At 40.8% G+C, this 27,610-nt stretch overlaps 1 protein-coding gene across 1 annotated transcript; it reads right to left on the bottom strand.

The window, feature by feature from the left end:
• Window positions 1–93: 93 nt before the first annotated feature.
• Window positions 94–25,919, bottom strand: PCGF6 (polycomb group ring finger 6). The gene is made up of 10 exons (XM_048506627.1): window positions 25,482–25,919; window positions 23,633–23,732; window positions 21,085–21,181; window positions 20,487–20,542; window positions 18,864–18,923; window positions 17,497–17,605; window positions 13,715–13,742; window positions 10,024–10,122; window positions 5,830–5,916; window positions 94–1,723 (listed from the first exon to the last, which is right to left on the bottom strand). The coding sequence occupies exons 1-10, from the start codon at window positions 25,746–25,748 to the stop codon at window positions 1,667–1,669; spliced, it is 960 nt and encodes a 319-aa protein (XP_048362584.1). The 5' UTR covers window positions 25,749–25,919; the 3' UTR covers window positions 94–1,666.
• Between the last annotated feature and the right edge of the window lie 1,691 nt (window positions 25,920–27,610).

Here is a 27,610-nt window from a genome sequence, read left to right as displayed (position 1 = left end):
CAACTTTTGCTTCTGTTAACATTTTTTTAGCAATATGCTTCTTCTTTTTTTTTTTAATTTAGTCACTTTTATTAATAAAATTAAAATACAATACAACGTTAAATCACCTTTTAATTTTCCTAATTTGGACATTACATCATGTTTTTTTAAAAAGAAAAACAACAATTTAGCTGAAACACAACACAAATTTTAAAATGTACAAAATCATGTTCTCCATTTTTATTACTGCTTTTTAATACAGCTCCAAAACAAACTGAACATTTTGATTATACAATAAGAATTTAGAAATACCTTTCCACTACAAAATTTATTATTGCAAAATTCAATTTGTAGAGGCATTTTCTTAAGCGCAAAAACTTGTAATTAAAAATATTATGACCTATCTAGTGTCTTTATGTATACAGAGCAGCAATTCTATCTCTAATAGAACTGAATATTGAAGAAGAACAGATGATCAGCAAAGTGGCACCTTTTGTATCATAAAGCACATATTCTACACATAGTCCTGCTACTGTAGTCTCAGGTATTCATGTTTTATTTCTGGAGCTATATACAACAATGCTCTTTGGAAACCTTGTGACTAAACCAGTTTTGTGGACGTGTTACAAGAAATAAACAAAATGTGGGTGTGTTACAAGAAATAAACAAAATCAAATATTCAGTTATTTGCTATTCAGGGCACAGTCTCCCTTGTCCTTGACACTACAATAGAGTGCTGTCTGAAGTACTTATGTTTGGAAGAGGTCACAATCCATTCCAGTGCCACCAACTAGGGCTCCAAAATGGCAGCTGAAGCAAGTGAGGAATAAGCACCAGCAAAGGACAGAAAGGTGGAGTAAGAGGAAAGAGGCTATGAAAGGGCAGGACAAATGTGACTGTGGCTGGAAGCCAGAAATAAAAGAAGACTTGCTGAGAAGTATGAAAGGAATCCTACTTATGGACCACAATAAAGGCTTCATGCTGACTTTAGTAGGAATAGAACCAAGAGCTTAAATGGTTTCCAGAAAGAACTTCACAGCCAGCTCAACATAAACATTTACATCGGGTAAAGAATTTGGTGCCCAATTAGCAGGTGTCTAATTCCTTTCACATTCTGTTCCACTGCTCTAAAGTTGCATAGCTTGATACTATTTCTGATGTACAATGTGAGATATAATGCTTAAAACTAATAAAGGGTGGTTGTTCCCCATTTCTTTTACAGATTCATCTGACAGGTTTCCCATACTATTTCTATAAGAACCAACCAGTATGCTTAGTTTCACCAAGGAGAATGTATATGAGACACTGAAGATAATCCCTGAGAACACCATTGCCATTGTATATTTAAGGACTTTCAAGTACATGCTTGTCTGCAATCCTGGGAATAAGCAGTGACTTGCAGTGCCACAAAACAGCAATTAAAATGAATGGCTGTGCTCACTTTGCAGTGGGTTTGCTCTTCCTGGGGTAGCTGGGTTTTGATGGCAGAAAGTACTGCAGTCTCTCTGTACCTACGAGTGCAGCATTTGCTTTCTATGCTGATTTAAGTGATATATTAATTAACCTGCATACAGCAAAGAGTGATGCATTGTTTCTGAACAGCCTGCTTCATTTCGTGTACTTCAGCACTGATGATGATCGATTTGCTTCTTCAGAGCTCTTTGATTTATGAGATTTATACAATCTTTTAAAGTGCAGAATCTCTGCTAAGAATCAGACCGTAGTGCAGTACAAGTAAGCCATCCTAGAAAATGGAAAAGAATCACAGTGTTACAAGGGTTTTATGTAGAAAGAGGAAAATAGGTGTCTTGCCTTACTGGGAAATACCCTCAGACCAAGAGTTTCCTGGCAACCAGCTGCCACTGCTCAGGACCTCCAGAGAACATCTAGACCAGGGGTAGGGAACCTGCGGCTCTCCAGATGTTCAGGAACTACAATTCCATCAGCCTCTGTCAGCATGGCAATTGGCCATGCTGACAGAGGCTGATGGGAATTGTAGTTCCTGAACATCTGGAGAGCCGCAGGTTCCCTACCCCTGATCTAGACTGACCCACTGAGAAGGCAGTCTTTCAACTCTTTATTACTAGAGCAATAACAATCACTGAGAGGAAGCAGTACGATAGATGTTTCCACTATGCATTCACACCAACCAGACACTCCATCGATTGGGTAGCAGCAGGGCCAGTGTACTCTCTCCATACTTTCAGTCAATGCATGGAGGAATAGTATACAGATGAGTTTTGTCGTGAAGCACAGAACTCAGACCTCCCAGTTCAGAAGCACAAAACCAGGATCTCCCAATTGTTCTCTTCCCCCTGCAAGCAAGAAGTGTGTAACATCAGAATGATGCCTGCTAGCAGAGTGGAAATCATGTGTGAACAGACTGCTGGATTGTAATGTTCCATTTGTTTAAAAAGATTACTGATAGAGGTAAATGGAGACTAACACTTTTTGTGACTGCAAATTATACTTCATCTGGAATGCATATAATTAGCACTCACACAGCAGTGTGTGAAAAGAGCCTTTTTGGACTAAAACAGGGTACTTTAAAAAGCAGCCTGTTTCCATGGAGCTTTGATACAGACTCCAAAATGCTACCATTATGATATAGTGAAATCACCAATTATAAACTCTTATTAACTCTTTAAACCAGTGATGGCGAACCTATGGCACGGGTGCCAGAGGTGGCACTCGGAGCCCTCTCTGTGGGCACGTGCACACAGAGTTCGTCATGTGAGGGGCGGAAAATCACACACACACACACCCCACACACACACCTAGGCTGGCCTGGGTCACTGAGCACAACGTGGCATGCACAGCGGCGGAGGGCGAGCATGGGCTCCTGGTGCCTGTAAGCCAGGCTGCCCGAGGGGGCACCGGTGAGGAGATGCTAGAGAGGCACAGAGCAGTGTGCGCAGGACTTGCTGGAGGCTAGAGCAGGCTGGTCCCTGCCTGAGCGGGTGGGGTGGAGGAAGAGGGAGCCAACCGGTTTTTTCTGAACTAAAACCTCAGCATTCAGGTTAAATTTACAGGTTGGCACTTTGCGATAAATAAGTGGGGCTTGGGTTGCAATTTGGGCACTCAGTCTCAAAAAGGTTCGCCATCACTGCTTTAAACTGTCTGTTAGGCTTCATGATTTGTGTAATTGCGCCAATCAGAAATTTACACTACTGTCCTAATCAAGCAAAAGGAACATGTGCAAAAATACTCTTGTGTCGGATGATTACTCAGAAATGAACCAGGGCTCCGAATGATGCTGTTAGAGTTGATGCACTGAGCACCAGATTTTTAGTACTGTAAGCTCTGATTCCAGCCTCATAGTCTTGCCACCCAGACCTAACAAACAGGGGAAGAGAGGGCTGTCAAAGTTGATCATGATAAACCCATGTTCAGTAACACTGATTTTTGTCCACAGTACCATGAATTCAACCTGTCGTCTCGAGAATCCATGGATCATACATGAAAGCCATTAAAGCCAGAGTGTTCCTTTCCTCTCCTCAACCCAATGTGACACCTGTGAATTAATGAATTTCTGCATAAAGTATCTGGAATTAGGGCAGCTAGATTAAAGTCCACTAGCACCTTAGAGGTCAATAGGATTTTCAGGGTATAAGCTTATCTGATGATGGTAGCTTTGAGTCTCAAAAGCCTATATTCCAAAACCTCTGTTGGTTTTCAAGGCATTACTTGCCTTCAATCTAGCTGTCCTACTGCAGACCAATATGGCTGCCTTCTGAAACTGAGTTCAGGGATGAGCAGTGTAGTGGCCAAGTAGATGGATGGTGCCAAATTATTCAATACTATGAAATGTTCCAGGAAGATTTGTCACAATTGGGTGAATAAGCAACAGTGTGGCAGTTTTTAAAGAATTATCTGATTGAATAGTCTCCTAAACTTAACAAAGCCATCCTGAGTGCGTCTTATCTGGAAAGGGTGGGGTATAAATAAAATCAATAAATAAAATAATATCAAGTGTAGTTAGGTGTAAAGTTATACACATCACACCAAAACATTCCAACTTAAAAAAATGCTGATGGATCTGAGCTAGTCAAAACGGAAAGAGATCTTGGGCTCAGTAGTGGACAGCTTGATGAAAATATCAAGTGCACTGCAGCAGTTAAAAAGGCAAATTTCATATTGGGGATTATTATACATTTATTAGAAAATAAAGTGTAAAAATAAAATAAGATGGCCAATATTGTAATGCTCTTTTACAGATCTGCAGTATATCATCATTTGGAGTACTGTATATGGAACAAATCCAAAAGATGGCTAACAAAATGATTAAAGGGTCGGAATTATGGTACTGTGAAAAAAGGCTAAACTATCTGGGACATTCAATTTTAAAAAATATGGGTGGTTTTACATAGGTTTATAAAGTTATCCCTAGGGGGCAAAAGTATATCAAGATAATGTAGTCTTTTCTCATTACAGTACTAGAATTCGGGATCACCCAGTGAAGCTGATGGCAACAGATACAGGATGCTCAAAAGGAAGTGCTTCGTTACAAAAAAAAAAAAAAAAAAGCTTACATTGTGGAACTCACTGCCAGAGAATTATAAGTGAAATGACCACACGCAGAGATGGTTTTAGAAAGATTCAAACAGAATAGGTCCATTAGTGGCTACCAGCCAAAGGGGCTACAGGGAACCTCCAGATGCAGTAAACCCTTGAATACCAATGGCAATGAAGAAAGATGCTAGCCTAGGTAGAATACTGGTTGATCCAGCAGGGTTCTTCTTATGTCATTACAATTGAAATAGACCACTTTCAGTTAAAGCATCACAATAGAACAACGTTAAGATTTATTTAATTGCCTATTTATAGCTATTTTTGCAGCTGTATCTCCCATGGTTAGTAACCACTAAACAAAAATATAGCCTGGACTTACTGGCTTCTTTTCTTCTTGGAAAGGTGCACTACAACTGGGGATAAACAAAACCCATTTATATAGCCTCCCATATTTAGATGAGAGAACCTAAATACTGACAATTCTAGTATGTTGTACAATCTTGTTCAGAAAGTACTGTGAGGTGTAAAAATATGATTGGAATATAAGAAAAACTGAGAAGCTGGCATTCTAATGAATCTGGAAAACAGCCAAAGCAAGTACAGATTTATGTTTAGAACACCAGTGCATGGCTCTTAGCAATATTTACTACCATGCTGTAAAGTGGTGGACCAAGATATTAACCAAGATATTAATTTAAGTTTTTAAAGAAATGCAGGGCTCTTAGCAATTACTACCATGCTGTAAAGTGGTGGAACAAGATATTAACCAAGATATTAATTTAATTAAGTTTTTAAAATTGTAATAGTTATTCCAGCTAGAATCAAATTGAAAACAAAATTCTGAGGACAACACTAAACCAAAACCTTTAAAAAATCCCAAGAGAACTACACAAAAGTATTAACTGACATTGTGAAACTTTTCTAACAGTATACGGGATAGTTGGCAAGGCAGCCAACTAAAAAAGGGTTAACAGCAGATTTGTTTTTAAAATGAAGGACGGTTTCTGTAAAAAGCCCCACCTTCCTTCACTGCTTTAGTAACAACTTACCTGCAAAGCAAGGAGTCGCGTGGTGTAGTGGTTAAGTGCTTGCACTGCCACTCACACGGTCAGGAGTTTGAGCCCCCTGTGGGTCAGATATCCTGGCAGCTGGCTCATGGTCAACTCAGCCATCCATCCATTTCCTTCGTTGGTAAATGAGTACCTAGCACCTAGCTAGGGGTCAAGAATAGCCGGGGAAAGCAATGGCAAACTACCCCACAAAAGGCTTGCCTATAAAATTACTGCTTGCAGTGGTACCCCAGGGTCGGACATGACTGAAGGGGAAACTTTACTTTACCTGCAAAGCACTCTCTCCTAGAGCTAGTCGGATTTCCCTTAAAGTCTGGTAGTGTTCCAGCAGATGATCTCCACATATTATGTCTACCTAGAAACAAACAAAACAAAGGAGGGAATCAAAGTATCTCCGACATGCAACAAGCTAGATTGCCAAATCCTTCCTCAACTGCCATGATTAATTGTACATATATACAATTCATCCTCTCCCACCAAGTTCTTTCCAGAGTTGTTCCACAGGATTAAACACTCCTGAATTAAAAAAAATATTTTGATGATTTCACAATACAGTACTTCAAAAGAGAACTTATGACCAATTATCAAGAAAAAGATTGCCTACAGGAGCTGTGTGAATAACAAGCAACAACCCTGGATGATCCATGCGCCACGACAGGCGGCGACACGCATCGGTCACCAGACGGTCCCGGTAGGGTGGAGCGACAGCCGAGCCCGTGGAGGCTGCTGCCGTCAGCTCGGTCGCCTTTCCTCCGACTCTTCGCATCGCCCAGGCCAGGGGACATGCCCCCCTGCCCTGCGCGACAGCTCTGGAGTCGCAGGCCAGGAGGGGCATGTCCCCAGGCTTGGGCAACGCGCCAGAAGGTCAGAGGGAAGGTAAGGCATTCAGGAAACGGGGAATGGCGCCAGCCGCTGTCAAGCACGAAGGTTGGAAGCCGCTAGCTTGGAAAAAAAAAACCTCAAAGACAAGGAGCGAGGTTCAGAACAGTGGCTGCACCACTTGGGGGGGTTTATGCGGCATGTCGGTATAACTCCCCAGGGATGCTGTTTTTAGCATCCCTGGGTCGCTGCATTCAGCCCGTGCGGAAACAGCCTATGACTTGCATACTCCAGAGCAGAATAAATTCTTTTGAAAAGGAATGATCTTCCCCCACATATTATAATACTATCTATTTTAATGGCAGACCTCCATTTCTAGCTTATTAAACTTAATGACAAATATATGCCTCTATGTCGGTCCATATCTGCAGAGTTATGCTTTGGGTTAAAAAAATAATCAGTTTACACAGTGAACAGAAAGCCAGATATTTTGTAAAATCCATATTCAAGGCAATTATACTTTCAGAACTGGTGGGGTTAAAATTGTTACCATGGGCAGCTGTCTCAGACTAAGTAATATCTTAATTAAATAATACAAGAGCTCTTAGCGCTGCAGTGCCAATTCTCTGTGGGACACTGGGTTCATGCTATTTGCAATCTGTGTATCATCTGACACTAACAAATACCAAAGGCGCCTATTATTGGCAACTGTTTGGATGCCTCTTCAGAATTCACAAAGAATACATACAGCCTTCTTGCAAGAACTACATGTAACTACTGCCTAAAAATGACATAAGCCATCAGTATTATTAGCAAATCAAGTTCAAGTGGTACAGCCAAAAAAATACAGGATCACCAGTTCATGGTTTTTGCTGCAGCAAAGCTATCCTAGGTCTACAGCTCTGAAAATTTAATATCTGGATAATATGAACTCTGTATTGTCGAAGGCTTTCACGTCGGGATGGTGCTGGAGGGAGCCAGAAGGAGAGAGCGCCAAGCGCTTGCATCTGTGGCTGGATCCTCTGAAGATGCCAGCCACAGATGCAGGCGAAACGTCAGGAGAGAATGCTGCTAGAACACGGCCATACAGCCCGGAAACCACACAGCACCCAAATATGAACTCTGCTATCTACCAGAGGACCTCTTCGATACTGAACAATTTGCAAAGGACTCTCTGTGCACAATACCTTAGCACATTGCACAGGATTTTGGGTTCTCAAACCAATCAGGAAATCAGTAAGGACTTTTGGGTCAAAATCTCATAAAATAATATATGCCCTGGAACACATTCCCCTGTAGCTTCAGGGGATAATTGGCAATAACTAATGCTGTCTTTTGGGTAGATCTGTTGCAACTATGGATGATTTTGCCGCTGAGCCCCGAACAATAACTTCTTCAGAACCCATTTTGAAAACAGTCAACTGTTTCCTATCCTGGGATTTGTCCTCTGATGAGACTTTGGTGCCATTCTAATTTGGAGAAGAATTTATTCTAACCAATGGGCTAGATCCAAGTTTTGTAAATAGGGCCACTCCTTTACTTACCACACAATTTTTTCCAAATTTTTTTCCAAATTTTTTTCCAAAATATAAAGAAACAATAATTTGAACTCAAGAGTTCAGATACAAAACACATCAACAATAGGCCTCCATTCATTGTGCTTTGCCCACCAGGGTACCAAATTCCTCCCGTGTCATCAGGAGATGTAAAGTTTAGTTTTATGCCTAATAAAGGTTTTTGGATTGTTGGTTTAGTAAAATTTAGAATAGTCATCACCTACCACTACTCAATAAGCGTGATAGGAAACATGCAACAAATGCAAGGAAAAGATTTAACAACTGCTATTCAAGCTAAGACTGAATAACTTCTTTGTTCAAGCATGGGAGGACTGGCACAGCACCAGCGACAAGTCTGAGGAAGACAACTAGCAGATTAGAGTGCTGTTCGCCCAGCTGTGCCTTGTGCAATTTTATGTTGGGTCACATCTCCTGGTGAGACAAATTAATACACTGCCACTGTTGTTCTCCTGATCAGAACAGAAATGATCATTCAAGGAAGCACCCTATGGCCAAAGGTCACTTCTGTTGATAAGAAGATCTGAGTTCTACAGAGGCAAGTAGAAATGCAAGCAAAAGTGAACAAGCTATCTGACACATTTCCAGAAAAAGTTAGACTCTGAAGCCCAGGTGGTCAATGAGTTTGTTTCCTAGGGGAGGAACCAGTCTGCAGCCTTGGTAGAGGCCTGCCTGATGCCTTACTGGTTTGCAACAAACAGATTTTAATGCACTTGAGATAGATTTGGCTGAAACTTTCTTACACTATATCTGCTGGGAAGGATGACATTTTCCCCCAGCCAACTCAGAAATGGAATCTCCAAACAAGGTTCCTTCTGCCAATGAAGCTCTAGTGGCTTGATTTTGAATCCTCAGCTTTATATTTCAAGATAGCTTAAGTGTTGAAATCTATATAATCTTTTGGCTGCGTCATCAGAGAGGTGGCAGGGATGAGGGGAGGCAATTTCTTAAAACAGTGCTAATTGCTGCAACATGCACTTTTGGAACATATGTGGAAAATGATATAGCTCAAGGGTGGAACTGCTCACTTCCACATCCAGTAGGATCTTCTGTTCAACAAGTAGGAGAGTTACTTCCTGCTTGAACCCAAAAGATACATATGAGTTGTACAAGAAACTGTCTTCCTCAATAGGAGAAGCAAAGGGGTACCTATGAGGGAGAGAAATCCCCTCCATGCTCATTTCCTCTGCCACCAGCAGGACCTTCCTCCTACCTTCTTTTTCTTTCTGTTTTTAACCACCTGCCCAATGGATCCTCCTCCTCCTCCTCACTGCATGGTATGTCTTCCCCTCCCCAGTAGGTCAAACACCTTTCCCCGTATAGAGTAGCATCTTCTCCAACACTGCCAATTGTTCCCATCCAGCTTGTTACTTGGTGTATGTGAGGGGGACCCTGTTTGTTTTGCTTCATATTTTTGTGCCTCTGAAAATACAGCAGGTGGTTAAAAACAGGCAGAAAAAGAAGGTAGGAGGAAGGTCCTGCTGATGGCAGAGGAAATGAGAATGGATGGGATTTCCCTCCCTCATGGGTACCCCTGACTGGCCCTTTCATATATTTTTTGGGTTAACACAGGAAGTCCAACCATTGGTATTAGACACCAGATTCCCAGAGTTTTCTTATACTTTCAGGTGTTTTTAAAGAACTACTTAAGAAGCAAACTGAAGTACTATTGCTTTCTTCTAAGATACCTGGTATAGCCTGCCTCCTGCTGGTCAGAATGGATCATTACCGAGCATAGACTGACAACAGATAATTACTGATGCAGATAAAAAGAAAATGAAAAGCTATACCCTTTTCAGGATAAAGAGGACGCCAGATTTGAGAATTCATCCATTTCTTGGACCATCTTTGTTCTAGAACACTTCACCTGGGTCCTAGTGCCTTGGGGACAGAACAACCAAGGCACCAGAATCCAAACATAATGCCTTCTGAAAAGTATTTCTTGGATATCTGTGCAACCCCATTCACCTACATACTACTAGAAGGTAGTTTTTTTTTACAGGTGGTATGGAGGTAAGAACATAAAGGTGTTAGATCACTTCATGGTGCAAGTAACTACCATATCATACCTGACAGCCAGGATCAAGATCCATTTTTCTTCGCAGGAATTTCTCAACATGTCCAATTGTTGCCTCTCCTGAAACCCGTACAAACTTCTTTTCCAGGGGCTGTAGAAAGGAGGCAGCAAATTTTATGCTGTTTGGTTACTTAATGCAGAGGAGATTTTTAACAGTATTTTAAAGACTCTAGGCTTCTCTAGAAACCAAGACCTTGATCAAGGGTAACCATTTCTACCTACCAAATATAATTCCCAAAGATGCCACTAGCTACTTTCCCCAGAGTATTCACCAAGATAAGAATATCATTCAAGAACACAGGAACCTCTTTCATATTAAGGCATCTAAGTTATGATAAAGACAGGGATCCAAAAATATATGTGTATGTGCACAAAAATATGCAAGGTGTGTTGTAGCAGCACAGATTATGCATGTGAATTATATTCTCATGTCTTTATGCAACTGTACTTTTTTCCTTTTAGATGAAGAATAATAATTTGGATTTACACCCCTCCTTTCTCTCTTGTAAGGAGATTCAAGGCGGCTTACAAACTTCTTCCTTTCCTCTCCCCACAACAAACACTTTGTGAGGTAGGTGGGTCTCAGGGAGTTCTGAATGAACTGTGACTACCCTGTTTCCCCGAAAAGAAGACATCCCCTGAAAATAAGACGCAGTAGAAGTTTTGCTGAAGTGCTAAATATAAAGCATCCCCCGAAAGTAAGACATAGCAAAGTTTTTGTTTGGAAGCATGCCCATTGACCAGAGCATGCAGCTGTAGAGCGGAAAAATAAGACATCCCCTGAAAATAAGACATAGCGCATCTTTGGGAGCAAAAATTAATATAAGACACCGTCTTATTTTTGGGGAAACAGGGTAGCTAAAGGTCACCCAGTAAGCTTAGTGCGAAGGAGCAGGGAAACATATTCAGTACGCCAGATAAGAGTCTGCCACTCATGTGGAAGAGTGGGGAATCAAACCCGGTTCTCCACATTAGAATCCACTACTCCTAAGAATACACCATGCTGGCTAAATTGCTAGATTTAATGAAGATGCTGGAATGAGGCACTTGCAACTAAGGACACACATGAAGAGGGCTGGAGAAAAATCAAGAGCTTTTAACACAACTCTAAAATGTTTCTCATCAGTTACCCCTAAGGCTTGCAGTTTTCCCAGAAGATGAAAAGCTGGACTGCCACAGCAATATTATTCTACAGAAGTTCTTCAGTGCTCAGTCAGTTTTGTACAGTGTAATCTGAAATAGACCTAACACTCTTCTAAATCCACTGTCATTATCTGGCTTAGAAAGGGGTTGTATTTGGGATTGCACTTTTAAACATATATATTCTTCTCTGCCCATGTGAAAGAAACATCTGGCCAGAGTGAAGATAATGGGATGCAGGGAAAATAAGGTGAGCATATTTGAACTACATTCCTCTTTTGATACCGTACAGCTCCAAGACTTCAGGTATTTCTGAAAGTCAACATGTTACATAGATAGAATTAAAAATGAAAAGAAACCCTAACTTTCTAAAAACCAAACAGTTGCATGCAGTCCCAGGAAATGTAATGGGCAAAACACAGATTAAATGCTGACGGCACATATTAAAATTGTGTTTTTTTTAATCAACAGAAGAAACCTTAAAAGCATCCCTGTTTTTGTATAGATATAAAGCTAGCTCAGTATTGTCTGTTTTAACTAGCCCTTCAAGATCTCAGGCAGAGAAAAGTCCTTCTGAACCTTGCTACCCAAGATCCTGTATCTGCTGATGCTGGGAACCAGAGATCACCTGCATGCAAAACGTCTCATCTATCACTGAACCATGACCACTCTGCAAAAGTAGTATTTCTACTATCTTGTTTGAATGAAAGTTCAGTTAATATGGTGAGACATTATACTTTCTAACTACATTTAAAAAACCCTTGAAAACATCACATTTTCACTAAGATTTCTGCTAAATAATAAAATGAGGGTGTCAACACAAACCTAATTTCAGCTTCACAGAAACCATGCCGAATAAAACTACACTGAGTTAGCTTGTAAGAAATAGTTTTATTACCTTACTGCATAGGGTACTGCTCCCCGAACCCCAGTATTCTTCTGCTTTAAAGTATCCCATACCTGTGGGCTATGTATGTATAATCAGAGGCATACTGGGGGAAAATGGCACCTGGAGACATTAGTTCTTCGGGCGCCCCCCCTACTAAGCCTAGGGCGGGACCCACCCCCGAGCCCCTCCCCCTCCCGGCTGCTGGCTCTAAGCTGGTAGCCGGCAGTTCCTTCTGCCCTCCCCTCTGGGAAAGACAGAAGCAACTGGAAGGCCCCGTGCTGGGGCCTTTGCTTTTATAAGTTTGGGGATAGGGCCAGAGGAGGGGGCAGAAGGGGCTGCTGGCTCAAAGCCGGCAGCCGGGAGGGGGACGGGACTTGGGGAGGTCCTCTGGCTTCCTTGGCCCTGCCCATGATAATGACAACATGGGCGGAGCTGAGGGTGCCTGAAGACGACAAGGCAGCAGGACTTTCTGCTGCCTTGCCGTCTTCCTGGTCATGTGGGGGGCTGATCTTGCGCCCCCCCACGTGACCAGATCAGTGGTGCCTGGGGACAGAGGGTACCCCCTGTCCCTAGCCAAATATGCCACTGCGTATAATGCTTAGCTGCTCAAAACTGCACCTTATTTAATGGAAAAAGTAGCAACAGTATGTGGCAGCTTGTGAGATTTGCTTCTTGCTCATGGCTTTTATCCATGGAGAGGAAAAGATATAAAATTCCATATATTTTAGAATAATAGAATCATAGATTTGGAAGAGACCACAAGGACCATGAAATCCAACTACCTGCCATGAACCTGCCAAAAAAGAAAAAGAAAGAAAAAAAGAAGCAGCAAATCCGAGGAACAATTTGGAATAAACATGCAACTGGAAGAGAAAAGGCCAACCTTTCTGCAAGCCTGCACTCTATTAGTCTTTCACTTATATTGAAAACAAGAATTCCAACAGTGGTGCAAAGTTATACTACATCATATTATATGTAGGGTTGCCCTGAGATGTATTTTAGTTGCTATATTTTGGAAGCGAAACCAAGTCATTTTGAGATAGAATGCTCCAACTGTACATTTAGAAATATGCAAATATGAACTTGTACTAACTGCTTTATAAAATTCAGATTACTTTCAGATGTCAAACCATATTTTGGGTCATACCTATAAGCTTTTCAATAATAATTTGATCATTGGACAAATTCTACAGAGGAAAGGCAGTTTAATGGCTCATTCCTTAGAGAAATTAAAAACTCTCATGATACTTTTATGTCCCAAACTCAAACATGGCTTTCCTTTATAAACACACTTTCCATTCTGTAAGAACATATTTAAAAACGTTGGGCTGGATCCAGAAAATATTTTTGCCAGAGAAATGGTACTATTCCATCCACTCCCTCCCACTGCAACCCAATAAGTTCCATGGACTGCTACTCTGTAGGGACAGAGACTGTGTGAGAAGGCAAGATGTGTATGTGTGTGAGTGGGGGGGGGTTGTAACAGGAGGAGGAAACTGACAAAAATGCTACTTTCATTTTGTTTGTGAAAGAACTTCTGGATTCAACCCAATACACATTTCAGGACAATGACTTTTTTCAAAGTGCTGGCTTTCAAATTATGCATGTAATTAAAAGTGAAATACAGTGAAATAAATTTTAGGAACATCCATACCTTAAAATTCCCTGAGAGATCATTAGCTCTGAAAGAAAAAAAAAGAATTAACATAACGAATATCTTTTGAACGACATGTGTTTGCACGCTTAAACTGCTAAATCAACACAATGTCATTTTAGCTTTAATATGCATACTTTGCTCACCGGCATCTCAGACTGTGCTTGGGAGAAAACTAGTAGCTAGTACAGTTGTAAGAATACCCATGTTATATGCTACAAGTCCAGCTCCTCACAGAGACAAACAGTAAAACCAGAACCATCTCAAACAAACCACTGTAATTGATCCAAGAAATTATCAAAACACAGATCAGAAGAATTTTACTCAGCTTCAAAGAAGTAGCTACAATGGGGACATCCAGGGACAAATGTCTCGGTGCCCACCATTGGTGGCGCAGAAAAATTTGGGCTCATTTCTAATTATTTTGGGTATTTTTAGTGTCTTTATTTTGTCGTCCAGCAGGGGGTGCACTTTTTAGGCTAGCAGCACCAAAATGTCAGGTTTCGGGTTTCTATTACAATTTTGGGAACAATTTATGACTGAATAAATTAAATAAAAATGATAAGTTAGGGTTAGGATTAAGGAAAGAGCAGGGGCCAGGTCTTGCCTTAGTGTTGAGTTCTAGGGCTCAGTCCGAGAATAAGGCTATGGTCAGTTTAAGGTTTTGCCTTAGCTCTTGTCCTTACCTGATCCCAAACCCTAACTTTTAATTTTTATTCAATTTATTCAGTCATAAATTGTTCCCAAATTGTAACAAAAACCCAAAACCTAAAACGGACCATAGTCCAATTGTCGAACTGCGTCCCAAAACTCACCGTAGTAACACTAAGGCAAGCCCTTGCCCTTGCCTGAACCCTAATTTATTATTTTAATTTAATTTATTCAGTCATAAATTGTTCCCAGAATTGTAACAAAAAGTCGAAACCTAAAACTGACCTTAGCTGTATTCTTGGACTGCGCCCCAGAACTCAACGTAACACTAAGGCAAGCCAGAGCCCATGGCCTTGCCTTAACCCTAACTTATTATTTTTATTTAATTTTTTCAGTCATAAATGGTTGCCAAAATTGTAACAAAAAATGAATTAAATAAAAATAATAGGTTAGGGTTAAGGCAAGGGCAGAGGCTCATTCTTGACTTAGTGTTAAGTGGAGTTCTAGGGCGCAGTTAAGGCAGGGGCCATAGCCCTATTCTCGACTTGCGCCCCAGAACTAAACGTAACAGACTCTTTGTGCTAAAGGAAGGCATTGCTGTTGACAAAACCAGTCCTTCCCAATATTGTTCAGTCAGCTCAATATTCTTCAGGGCAAGAATTCAGAGCTTCAGTATATTTGACTCTCAAGGGTTAAAAGTTTTCAAAATAATTAATTGGATAAAAGTGTTGAAGAACAGGCGGTTTGGATTTTACATAATTTTTTCTATGAAATTCCATGTAAAATATGGAACAACTCAGTTCTGAAATTGTTAGACTGTAATTTATGAAAAGCAGTTAATGTCACCTCAATTACAGCTTAAAAACCAAATTATTTTCCAAAACATAGATGTTATAAAATCATAATGAAGGAAAATAAACTAAACAGAGTATAAATCATTCTTAAAATTCATTTAAAAATATGACTACTAAATATAGTCCTAAGCAAGATTCCCCCTGGCACAAACAGCTTATTAAAAAAAACCTCTCAATACATTATTCCTCGGAATGGACTCATTGGTTATTTTGAAACACAAAGTTTGAGTGATCTAAAAGCTTTGATATTTTCAGGATCTTTGGGATCAATACAGGTGTCATTTTTGCAGCTTCTTCACAACTAACCTACTGATGCCACTAAGACAGAATGGTAACATGATAAATTGTTTTAGAAGTTGCGTTGCAGTAAAATTGGATCTATATTATTGAAAATGTTCACTATATCAAGTTACTATGTATCAGTTTGTCTTGTAATTGTACTATCAACCAAATAAGCTCTTCTCATAAGCAGTAAGTGCCTTCAATTCTTGCCCTAAGATTAATAGGACTATACTGAACTAGTGCCCATATAACTATTTCTCTGCATGAAGATAATCACTAAATAGGCAAGCACACACTTGTTGTGAAATAATAAAGCATAACCTTATTTCATGATGTAGGTAAACTGACAACATGGTCGTCTTTTTAAGTTCTAAAACACAGCTAAAATATCACACTATTGTTGTTTCTTAACTAGAGGACTGACACCATTGCAATACAGGTCCCCTATCTAGCAAATTGCTGTTATCTATATATATAAACGCAAAATACCACTGACTCATCAACAGAACTCAAAAATCACCGAAGCCACACACATGAAATTTGGCACACCTGTTCCTTACGTACTCCTGGTGCTCACTAAAAAAAGGATTTCCCAGAATATTCACTTCCACTCGATTTATTACTTATTTACTGTTTTCACTGCTCATCTCTGGCCATCTGCGCGAACATTCTAAGGGCAAACCAACTGCTCAGTCCACAGACATGCTGCACGAACATTCTAAGGGTGACAGTTAAACACTACCAGCGTCATGTCCTTCACTAAGGTGTGCCAAATGCACTCTAACACTGCCCTCCACAACGCATGCGAACCTATCCCTTCTGCTGAAACTGCTGCAGGGAGAAGAGGAACTAAATGCAGAAAGTGCTTTACATACTGCATTATAAAAAGACAACTACAGGAAACTGCTGCAAAATATGTGAAAACAAACCCATCAGGCTATGAGGAAATATGCTGCATGTCACCCCAAAGTTCACAAACGCCCTCCACAACGCATGCGAACCTATCCCTTCTGCTGAAACCGCTACAGGGAGAAGAGGAATTAAACGCAGAAAGCACTTTATACACTGCATTAGAAAAAGACAACTACAGGAAGCTGCTGTAAAATATGTGAAAACAAACCCATCAGTCCACAGATAGGCTGTGTGGAAATATGCTGCATGTCACCCCAAAATTCACAAACAGGCCGCAAAGAAGTATGCTGAATGTCACCCCAACGTTAACAGACAGGCTGTGAAAAAGTACTCCTCTACCCACCCTCACGTTAACTACACCGCTACAGCCAAATACTATCAACATACATTACAAACCACACTATCACCTTGGACAATGAAACATTTGTCGGGTTTTGCATATGGACATCAGATTGATTACTGTGAAGACAAGTTTACTGCTCTCAGCCTCTGATCATCCTGTGCTTGGTGTCGTGCTCTGAAGTGGCGGGATGAGTCCCCAGGAATGTGCTGCAGTGGTGGTACAGTCCAGCTCCCTGCCCTTCAACCCTACCCTGAACCTCTTTGCAGTCTTCTCACTCATCAGTATCCAATGGCAGAACACTTCCTTTCTGCATCCCGAAAATCCGGCTGCTTCCACATGACGTCTTTTGGAGCCCACCAGGTGAAAGAGAGCAATAACACATTGCATTAAAAAAACAACTACAGGAAGCTGCTAAAAAAAAGGGGGAAAACAAACCCATCAGTCCACAGACAGGCTGTGAGGAAATATGCTGCATGTCACCCCAAAGTTCACAAACAGGTTGCAAAGAAGTATGCTGAATGTCACCCTGAAATTCATAGAGAACCTGTGATGAAGTATGCGTAGTGAAGCACGGGTGCCCTGCTACTGATATTATATCAGGAAATGAGTAAAACTGTAGCACATTGAGTAGGGAATGAACATTTCAACAAAATGAGTGAAAAATCAAACTAAAATGTATACATTTGAAATCTGTGCCTCAGTTGCCATGGTTCGCAGGTAATAAAGTTTGTTTCACTCACCCGATAAATTCCAGGAGTAGTGACATGTCAAGTTCTGGGGGGATACGGAACACTGAGCCTACAACTTTGCGAGGTCTTCCCCTGGCTACAGCAACTGGCTGTGGCATAGCTAAGATACAAAGAGAGGGGAAAACAAAAAGCAAAGAATCTATGTATCACAGTGTGAAGCAACAAATTGCGTAGCGCCATAACATAATTCAAGAATGCATAAAATCACTCCAATAGCCACTTTTAAAAGAGGGCTGCATAGGTATATTTACTATGGGAAATTACTGTTCGCTACAAATTTAAGTCCGTTCTCTCCCCTCTGGCCTTCACTCTTCCCATTCCACAGCTGCTCTCTAGCTCTCCAAGGCATGTATTCAGGGTCCCCAGGAGCTCCCTCTTACACAGAAGGGAATAGAGGGCTAATCACATCATCCATGTAATGAGAGTTAACCACAGATCCTAGCTTTTTTTTTAAAAAAAAATGTGATTATCAAGCACATGGGGACCAGATTCTGACTGTAGCTTCATTGCATGGAGAATGTTTTTTAAAAAGAATTCTCATTTGCAATGTTTTCCTTACCTGAAACAGAACCCAGATGATGTCATTTGCCCCACTGCAGAAACTTATAGTACATGTAGCAATATGGTTGCTCCCCAGGAGGATCATTTCAGGTCAGAAAAATGGCATGGGAAGAAGGCTAACTCCTCATCCCATCCCACCCCTTCATAAACCTAATAAGTTCATTTTTAAAGAGACTAGAGTGCCAGTCAAGAAAGTCCAAGCATCTTGTCTGGTTTGATCCCAAGCAGTTGTGATATAATAGTGGCTTAATGAAATTATCCAACAAATTTCTGCCTTTCTGTTCAGAAGTGTTTCTATTAAAAAGGCTTCCATACTGCATCAATATGGAGGTTCCTCTAGGAAGTAAAATTTGCTGCTTTTATATGTATGAACAGTCACCAACCAAGACATTTCTCTTACCAGCAATGCCAACTACATATTACTTTTGCAGACAGCAACTCTCACAAAAAGGGTTGCGCTTTTATAGCACATTCAATCAAATAATCTTTAGTTAATTAATTAAGCTCAAAAGCATCCTTGCATGACAGAGGAATATATTTTAACTTGAGAAACAACTAGAAAAACCTTAATCAACTACAAGAAGTATTACAGTGTGCCATTGTCAATCACCAATTATTCTGCTTATTACCACAGCAACTACAATATCAACCGGGAGCATTCCCTGGTCAAGAATATATCTGTGGTAACCAGCTGAGCTCAGACAGAAGTTAGAACGGTAAACTATGGTTAGCTACGAAATCAACCAGTCAGAAACTACATGGAAATCTTTAAAAATAAGATAAGTGCTGCTACTTACCAGGTTTGGGTATTTCTAGACCTCTCTCCCTGTAGAAATCATGCATTTGCTTTTTCTCCCCTAAAATACACAATGTTTGGTCTTGCTCAGTGTAGCAAATGGCATATATACAGACATTTAGTGTAGTAGTAGTAATAAGTTTATTGTCTTCACAATCTCCTCATACACAATATCCTCATACACAGAATCATAAAATTAAAACATACACAAAAAACACCCCATGTATACCAACATAGCTAAAATAGACTAAATTACTACTAATATAAATATCCCTATCAAATAATACAACACAACGTCATTACACCATACTTAACCTGATTCTTCTTGCAGCATGAGCAAAAAGTGCTACTCGATAGGTAATGTATGGATCACCATCAGATTATAGACAAATCAATTTCCCAGTGTTATCAGTATCCCCCGCAATTGCAAAAAGTCCTTTAATATATTTGGTCCTTGTGTCATCATAAAGAGGACACTCCAGAATGTAGTGCAGAATGTCCTCATCTGCATCACCACCACAGATACATTTGTAGTTAGGTACCAGCACATTACTACATCGTGCACTATACACTGTTGTTGGTATGGCCTGGAATCTCAGGTTTACAGACATTTAGTGACTTGGGTTTGAAATGCATACTTGGTTGGATTCAAAGTACCACAAGATTCTTCCTGAAACTCTGTACTCAAGTGTCAAGAAACCAAAGGAACAGCCCCTTGTGCAATGTGGTAATCTGCAGGGGTATTAGTTTAAAAAACATCTTATTTTAATCAGCATTCAACCCTTTCCAATTGTGGGGGGAAAGTTCAATGTTCATCTGCTTTTGTCAATCACTATTGCCACTTGTGCTTCTTAATAAGAGAATACTTTAACTTTATAAGTGTTCAACCGCACAACAGTTTTAGCACTGAACTTTCAATTCACTGCCTGGTGCTCTTATGTTTTGTCTGGTTTAGTCCCTCTGGCTTTGATTAAAGAATTCAAATTGCAATTGTGAACAGCACGCTGTTGTTCAAATGATAGCAAATAATAAATTCAATAAGAACAAAATAATAATATTATTATGGGAAAAGCTTTGAGCAGATCCAGAACTGAAATGCATCCTTAATCAGTGATATAGTCCATATTAAGGAAACTTACACTTTGTGATCCAAAGATATTATATATGTAAATATTTATGTGAATGCTTTTCATAATGGATTCTACTTCTGAAATTATTTTCAACCCTTCCCTCTTTTGACAAGAAAGAGAAGGAGTGGTCACAGAGGTTATAGGGGCTGCAAAGACAATAATCACAAAATGATGGGCAGGGGGAGGAGAAGAAGGCTGAGGAGGGAGAGAAATATGTGGAGCTGTATGAATCAACAAATCCATACTTGGGATCCAGACATTTATGTCATCTGGAATTTCTCCAACCACTTTCCTAAGATTTTCAAACTTCTCTCTACAATCTACAAAATTATTTTCTTTTACTATGAAAGAAAAGATTCTCAAGATTGTTCTAGTTTTTACCATATGATAGAGTTTGGACTTCCGGAACAACCTTAGAGCCATGCATTCTATAGCATTCTATAGTAAAGCATATCTTCAGTCCAAAAGCAAGAAGCTCAAACAAGGAGACTTACTTTCTTCCAAGTTGACAACTAATTTATATACTATGTCTTGTAACTGTCGATCGAGCCTACAGAAGTAAGAAAAAAAATCAATTAATTAGTATAGGTCACATGACGTGACATTGAATTAGTGAAATATGGCTACAAAATACAAGAAATTGGAAACTACTTTCAAATATAACCACAGATTGTTGGGTAAGTTACTCTGGTCTTTCCAACCAGGACATATGAGCCACCTTTTGGGAAGTATGTAGGTTTTAGCCAACAGGTCATAACTTCAAAAGACATTTCCCTATCAAGACTCTACCAACAGTGATTTGTTAACTAGATGGAAAGATATACCAGGGACAGCTAACAAATGGGGGAATTTAAAATATAATGGAGCAAAAAGCTGTTTGGACCTACAGATCTTTGGGAAAGGAAACTGATAATATTTATGGGAGCTGATAGATTTCTTCTGTAGGAAACAGACGTTTCCTTCCATTTCTGTGGCCTGTTTGAAATATTTTTTCACTTTTAATACTTTAACAAGCACAATGACATTATTTTAAAAAATCATTTTTTCCTTTACCGGCAAACTAGATAGTAAACCATAACCCAAATGCATTACCTTATATTATAAAGGGGCTGTGTCTGATGCACTACAATGTTGCATTTTGGACATCTATTACTGTAGTAAAAATGTCTTACTATGCAGCTCTTACAAACTGTAAAGAAAGAACAAAGCAGTAGTTAGGTGTCCATTTTGAAGTATTACAAAACCATCACAAAATGCAATACAGATTGCCTAGAATGCAAATCGGAACAGAAAGTGAACATAAGTTAAACTGATGCTGGGTTCATATTTATAGTCAATGTTAAGACTGTACTCTTGGAAAAGAATTGTTATAAACAGCATTCTCAGGCTACACGCAATACCATGTTTCCCCGAAAGTAAGCCAGGGTCTTATATTAATTTTTGCAGCAAAAGCTGCATTAGGGCTTATTTTCGGGGCAGGTCCTTTTTTGCGTCCCAGGAGGCGAGGGTGTTCTGGGGGTGTGACGGTGCATTCTGAGGGTGGACAGGGGCATTCCGGGGGCATGGCAGGGGTGCAGGGCGGGGGCTGTGCTTGGGAATCTGGGAGTAGGATTTATTTTTGCAGCAGGGCTTATATTTCAAGGCCCCTCCAAAAATACCGAAAAATCGCACTAGGACTTATTTTCAGGGTAGGGCTTATTTTCAGGAAAACACGGGATGTTACTCAGAAGCAGCAGGACACTGGAGTTTACATCTGGTACTGATGCCTTTAACAATGCAGTCTGCAAAATGCTTGCATGATTTCATGTATTTTATTTTATCATCCTTCCTACAGCAAGTTTCTGAGAAATGACAAAGCATAAAATTTAAGATTCCTCAAATCTTATGCACATGTTGTTACAATGTGGAATATATATAACTACCCATATTACATAGGGGGACCTAACACAGTGAAATCCAGACTACAGTTATCTACACCAAGGTTGAAATTCTAAACATATTTACCAGGAAAACCCAATGAATTCAGTGGAGTTTGAATTCATTGACTGGATAAGGCTAGTGAAATTTCCAGCAAATTCACTCAGTAATGGATATTAGGGACCCCAGGGTTTGAACTCTGGAACTTCATAATTTATGGCAGAAATCTGGCTAGTGAGAAACCTGCAGGACTTATAATAAATTCTATACATGTCTTCTTAGAACTTATTCCTCCTATTTTCAGTAGTATTTACTCCTGGGTAGGTTTGCACTATTAGAGACATTTTCAGGCACAGAAAATAAAAATAATGTGCAATTAGCAGGCAACATGAAACCTCTGGATTGACCAAACCATGGGCCAGTTACATACACACAGTCCTGACTTTGGCTAGTACTTCAATGGAAGACCTCCCCAGAATACCAGGGTCATGACACAGAGGAAGACAATAGCAACCCACCTCCAAACATTCTTGTCTTGAAAATCCTATGTGGTCACCATAAGACTTGATGGCAAAAAACCAAATTGGTATTCTTGTCCAGAAAACAGTGTCTACAGAACTTCTAGCTACAGCCTCCCCCCTCTCCTGGGATCATATTCTCAATGTTATATCTGATCTTTTCAGAAGAAATCATTCTAAGTCCAGGCTCCAGATGTAAGTTTTGAAAAATTAGAAACATTTGCTGAAGACAACAGAATTGGCAAGCTGTGCTAGGGAAGGGCTTGTAGAGAATGTTCTGTTAGCTGGATGTATTTTTTCCTCCATGCTTTTTTGACCCAGACAGATAAAGTGGAGAAAGAGAGGCCAGCCTCTCCAGTTGCTGGGGAGAAAGCCAGAACTAGCACATGTGACTCATTTGCCTCATGTATGGAGAGTCTTCCCTGGACTGGGTGGATGAGAAGGAGAAAAGAAAGCTGGCTTCTGCTGTATTGAGGAGAGCACAGGCAACAGAAAGCCTGCAGGGGCTACAGGCACAAAAGGAGGTGGTAAGGGGAAGAGCAAAACAACTCCACCTCTTACATACCAAGTAACTTACGGGCTGTATCACAAGTGTCAGGACCCCTAAATGCAAAGGCTACCATAGTGGCTGCTGCATGGCACTGAGATGGTGAGGCACACACTCAGCTCATCAGCTGGCAGAGGAAATGCAGAAGCTGACAATGACTGCTTTTCTCAAGACTGTACATTGAATTGCCAGGGGTGAGAGGAAGAGGTAGCAAGTGCCAAGTGGTAGTCAAGAATGCGGAGGAGGAAGACAGAGGCTAGCAGGAGAATACCCCATGCAGACTAACTGGTTCACCTCTTTGGACAGAATCTTAAATTCTTGGTTAACTGCTCTTGTGTGTGTGTACTGTCAAGCCACAGTTGACTTCAGAGCCTTCCTTGGTGGTATCCCTTTCAAGTGCTGGACCTGCTTAGATTGACGAGAGTGGGATATACCACTTCCCCCTCCAACCTTCCTCCTCCAACTATTCTCATGTATTGGCCTTTCCTTTCTTTTAGGGGGGTTACCTTACAAAGGCCTTCCTTTTAGTAAATATGGTACATTGTACTGATGCTGATCAAGCTATTACAATGACTTTGATACTCAACATGAATTTTTCAAAATGCATTTTTTCCACAAATAAGAAATTGTTTCTTTTGAAAAGGAAAGTAAAACATACATGTATGAAGACACTCCGTGATAGTTGTAGCATCTATGAAATACCCCTTGCAGATGGAACACATTATATATGGTGTCAGCTCAGACAGATTAATCATACGCTGTAAGTGAACAAGATATTTGTCAGAATTTCTTTAAGGTTTGCATGCTACATACACAACACGTCGGTCTCTGCGCTCGGCAGAGGCCAATTTACTGGAGATCCCCGCCCCCTCTATGATGCGGCTGGCCTCCACGAGGGCCAGGGCTTTTACGGCCCTGGCCCCTGCCTGGTGGAATGCTCTTCCTCCAGCTGTCCGGGCCCTGCGGGACCTACACGAGTTCCGCAGGGCCTGTAAGACTGAGTTATTCCGCCGGGCTTTTGGGGAGGCCGGCTGCTGATAGGTGCCCATTAACAGCTGAGACCCGCTGTTCCCCTCTCAGAGGGACCAGAGGAGTTATGGGTTGGACGCCATCTGTTTTTTAAATGATTATGATCTGTAGCGCTGCATTTTAATTGATAATAATTTTTAGTATTTTTATCTTATGTATCCACTTGTTTGTATTTATGTTGTGAACCGCCCTGAGCCCTCCGGGGGAGGGCGGTATAAAAGTGGAACCAATAAATAAATAAATAAATAAACAGATGTTTAGAAATACTAAAAAATGCAGTTATACATAGCTCTGCTTTGTCCTTAAGAATCTGTCTTACAAGAACAGAACTTCAAAAAATGTGATGTGACATATTTAGCCATAAAGAACTGTTCTCTCTGTCTGCCTTAGATGCATATAGGACATATTACCCCATGCACAGTTTTGCAGGGAAATGTTTTCCAGATGCAATTTCTGTGCTGAACATGACAAGAAGCACATCTAGAAAGGTCCCATTTCCAATGCACAGGGCAGACTGACAGAAGCACCCTGCAAACTGGAGTACATTCACAAAATAAAGCTTGTTGACAAATATCATCCTGCCAGTCCCCTCTCACTCTACATGACACATACTAATGGGATGTAACACATCTGGAACAGAGGACTTGTTCTGTCATCCTGCCAAAATACATTGAAAATGGCCCATATGCCAACGCAGATATATTTACTACCCTTTTATCCAACTATACCACCAAAACTCAAAACAGCACACCAACCTTGGTAATGCCACCCTGTTACATACCCTGATAACATCTAGATTAGGCTACTGCAATGTTCTTTGTGTGGGGCTGCCTCTGAAGACTGTTTGGAAGGCACAATCAGTATAGAAAGCTGTCTAGAGAGTTACAGTGACCTTATCCATCCAGTCTTGTTCCACCTTCAATGGCTCCCAATTTGCTTCTGAGCGCAATTCAACGTCTGTTATTGATCTTTGCAGGCACTATACAGTTCGAAGCCAGCTTATCTTAAGGACTCCCCTACTCCCATATGAACCTACCCATATGGTCTACTTGAAGTTCTTCTGCTATCTAAGTTGGGTGACAGTTCTGAAATGGGTTTTTTAGCCATCATAGAATGCCCTCCCAAGAAAGATTTGTTTGTTCCCTTCCATCCCTGTTTTCCGCCATCAGGCGAATGCTTTTCTATTTATTTCACATTCCCTCATGTTTGTTCTTCAGTCTGTTGTTTTTATTTTGTACACCCAGGTTTTAAAGTGTGTTATAAGGTTTAGAAGTGACAGTATCTTGCACAGGGGAATTCATAGCTAACTATAGAGTAAAACTTGTGCTTTTTAATCCTTATCCAAGCCCGACTATCTCGGCTTCCACACGAGGCTTAAGGCATGTTGGGAAGGGCTGCTTCATCACCAACTGCTCGCTCTCTCTCGCACAGCCCCCCTCCCCAAATGCCCTGGAAAGGAAACGGTGGCCTTACTTTACCTCATCTTCATCGTCCGAGTCCATTGCTCCCTCCTCCATCCCAAAGGGCTTTCTGCGCCCCCTTTCTACGGCCTCTTCTTCTATTTCTTCTTCTTCCTCCTCCTCTTCTACCTCTTCATTCCCCTCACCACCGGACTCGGAGCGGCGTCCCCTCTCGAAGCGGGATGCTGCCCCGGAGCAACCGGGAGCTTCCGGGAGCTCTTCTTCGTCTTCTTCCTCCTCCTCCTCTCCCAACTCTCCCCCCGTGAACCCTTCGCCCATTTCCATGCCCCTAAGAAAAGCAAACGCGCAGACTGTTTCGGCCAACAAATGAGAAAAGGCGTAGAAAATATTCCTCTCCGCCCAAAACTCGGCGTCTCCCCCGCAGTCGCCCCTGTTACCTTCCCAGGTAGGTACCTTCCCCAACCAAACAACATAAACGTGACCGGGAACAGGATGCGCATGCGCAAAGCCCGTTAATGCGCGCCGGTTTCTAAAATGCCCTAAATCTCGAAGTGTTCTGGGAAATTGAGAGGGAAGGGAGGCGTGGGAAAATGAGACCAATACCATCCTCAGTGCAGTGACCATTTCAACACCCACACTCTAGGTGGAAAGTTCCTTGGAGCCCGTTTTGACATAAATACACACATTACATACGAGTTTTATTTTGGAGAGTGCCTGATAATGGCTTTGATTTATTAATCTGCAGGTAACCAGTATAATCGCTCTGCAAGGGAAAGAGCCAATAAAGGTGTTATAACGTCCTGCCCGACAGTTAAAAAAAAAAATCTGAGCAGTCAATTTAAACATGTGCTGTGTATTTTTGTGTCTGTATTGTGATGGCTGTTTATGCTATGGGGGAAAAATGACTGGCTGACAGACCATGACAACAATTGAAATTAACCATTGAAATAAAAATGCCATTTTAATTGTAGATATAATTGATGACTAAGAATATATTCTTGTCTGCTGTCCTCACTGGGCCTCAAAACGAATTACAAAGTGAGTCAATATGACTAATGATCACAGAGTACATTACAAGAAGCATGTGAAAAGATGTCTTGATTAGATTTACAACCTTGTCCTCATGTTTACTTGAAACAGCCTCAATGGGTCTCTAAATCTCCCCTAATTACAACTGTTCTCTGGAGAAAATGGCTGCTTTGGAGGGTGGACTCTATAACATGAGGACAGTCTTCTCCCAAATCCTGCACTCCTTAGGTTCCACTCTCAAATGCCCAGATTTTTCTCAATCCAGAAATGACAACTGTGAGACTGAAACGGATGCATTTGCACTTAAGCACATCTATGTTGATTTTCTATGTGCACACACACAAAGACTGACCGTTAACTGAGTAAGAGTTCTAAGTAAAAATGCGTGGAATTGATCCTGTGCACAATTACATGGAAATAGTAAATAAGACTTACATAGGTTTGGGACGTTATTTGAAAGAGTACTACTGACTTCAAGGGGACCTATATCACAGTGTGAGACTATGAATAATCGTTTCTTAGAAGTAAACGTTGTCGAATAGTGGAACATACTTGCAAATACATGTTTACAGTGGAACTGCAAGTGGGCTGCCAGCTGGTGTACAAAAATGCCAACTTTCGGGGTTCCGAATTTTTCCTCAATGACACTTCAGAATTCCGATGACAACTGTAGTGAAATCTCTAAACTCAAACTGTTGCAATATATGTACTTTAATAAAGTAGGGATTGAGCTCTGCTGAACCCTGCAATCCACATTTGTATTGTCAAAGACTTTCACGGCCGGAATCACTGGAGCGTTGTATGGTTTCCAGGCTGTATGGTTGTGTTCCAGTAGTTCCAGTAGAGGAGATCCTCTGAAGATGCCAGCTACAGATGCAGGTGAAACGTCAGGAGAAAATGCTACTGGAACACAGCCATACAGTCCGGAAACCCAACACATCCCACTAATCACATTTATTTCCCCCAAGCAGGAGTCATATGGAAATCAATCAATTTACTTCTATGCAATGCATTTAGATTTGGGATAAAAACGCCTGATTTTACAAAACCTAGAATGCGCTTCACCATAACCCTAAATCCAGTGTTGAGATTCAAATAACAGGTGGTTCTGGTGTGTTTTCTGGGCTGTGTGGCCGTGGTCTGGTGGATTTTGTTCC

Source organism: Sphaerodactylus townsendi, linkage group LG08, assembly GCF_021028975.2.
Source record: "Sphaerodactylus townsendi isolate TG3544 linkage group LG08, MPM_Stown_v2.3, whole genome shotgun sequence".
In the NCBI taxonomy this organism is placed as follows: Eukaryota; Metazoa; Chordata; class Lepidosauria; order Squamata; family Sphaerodactylidae; genus Sphaerodactylus; species Sphaerodactylus townsendi.
Note: the sequence above shows the minus strand (reverse complement) of the source record. Positions and strands in the feature narration are given on the sequence as shown.

What these genes read in the sequence shown, in the direction of transcription:
- PCGF6 (XM_048506627.1), bottom strand. Translation starts at nt 25,748, where the DNA reads ATGGAAATGGGCGAAGGGTTCACGGGGGGAGAGTTGGGAGAGGAGGAG. An exon ending in TCTAGAAATACCCAAACCTG is followed by an intron (nt 17,606 to 18,863) that starts GTAAGTAGCAGC and finishes TTTGTATCTTAG; the next exon opens with CTATGCCACAGCCAGTTGCT. An exon ending in ATCTTGATCCTGGCTGTCAG is followed by an intron (nt 5,917 to 10,023) that starts GTATGATATGGT and finishes GTTTGTTTCTAG; the next exon opens with GTAGACATAATATGTGGAGA.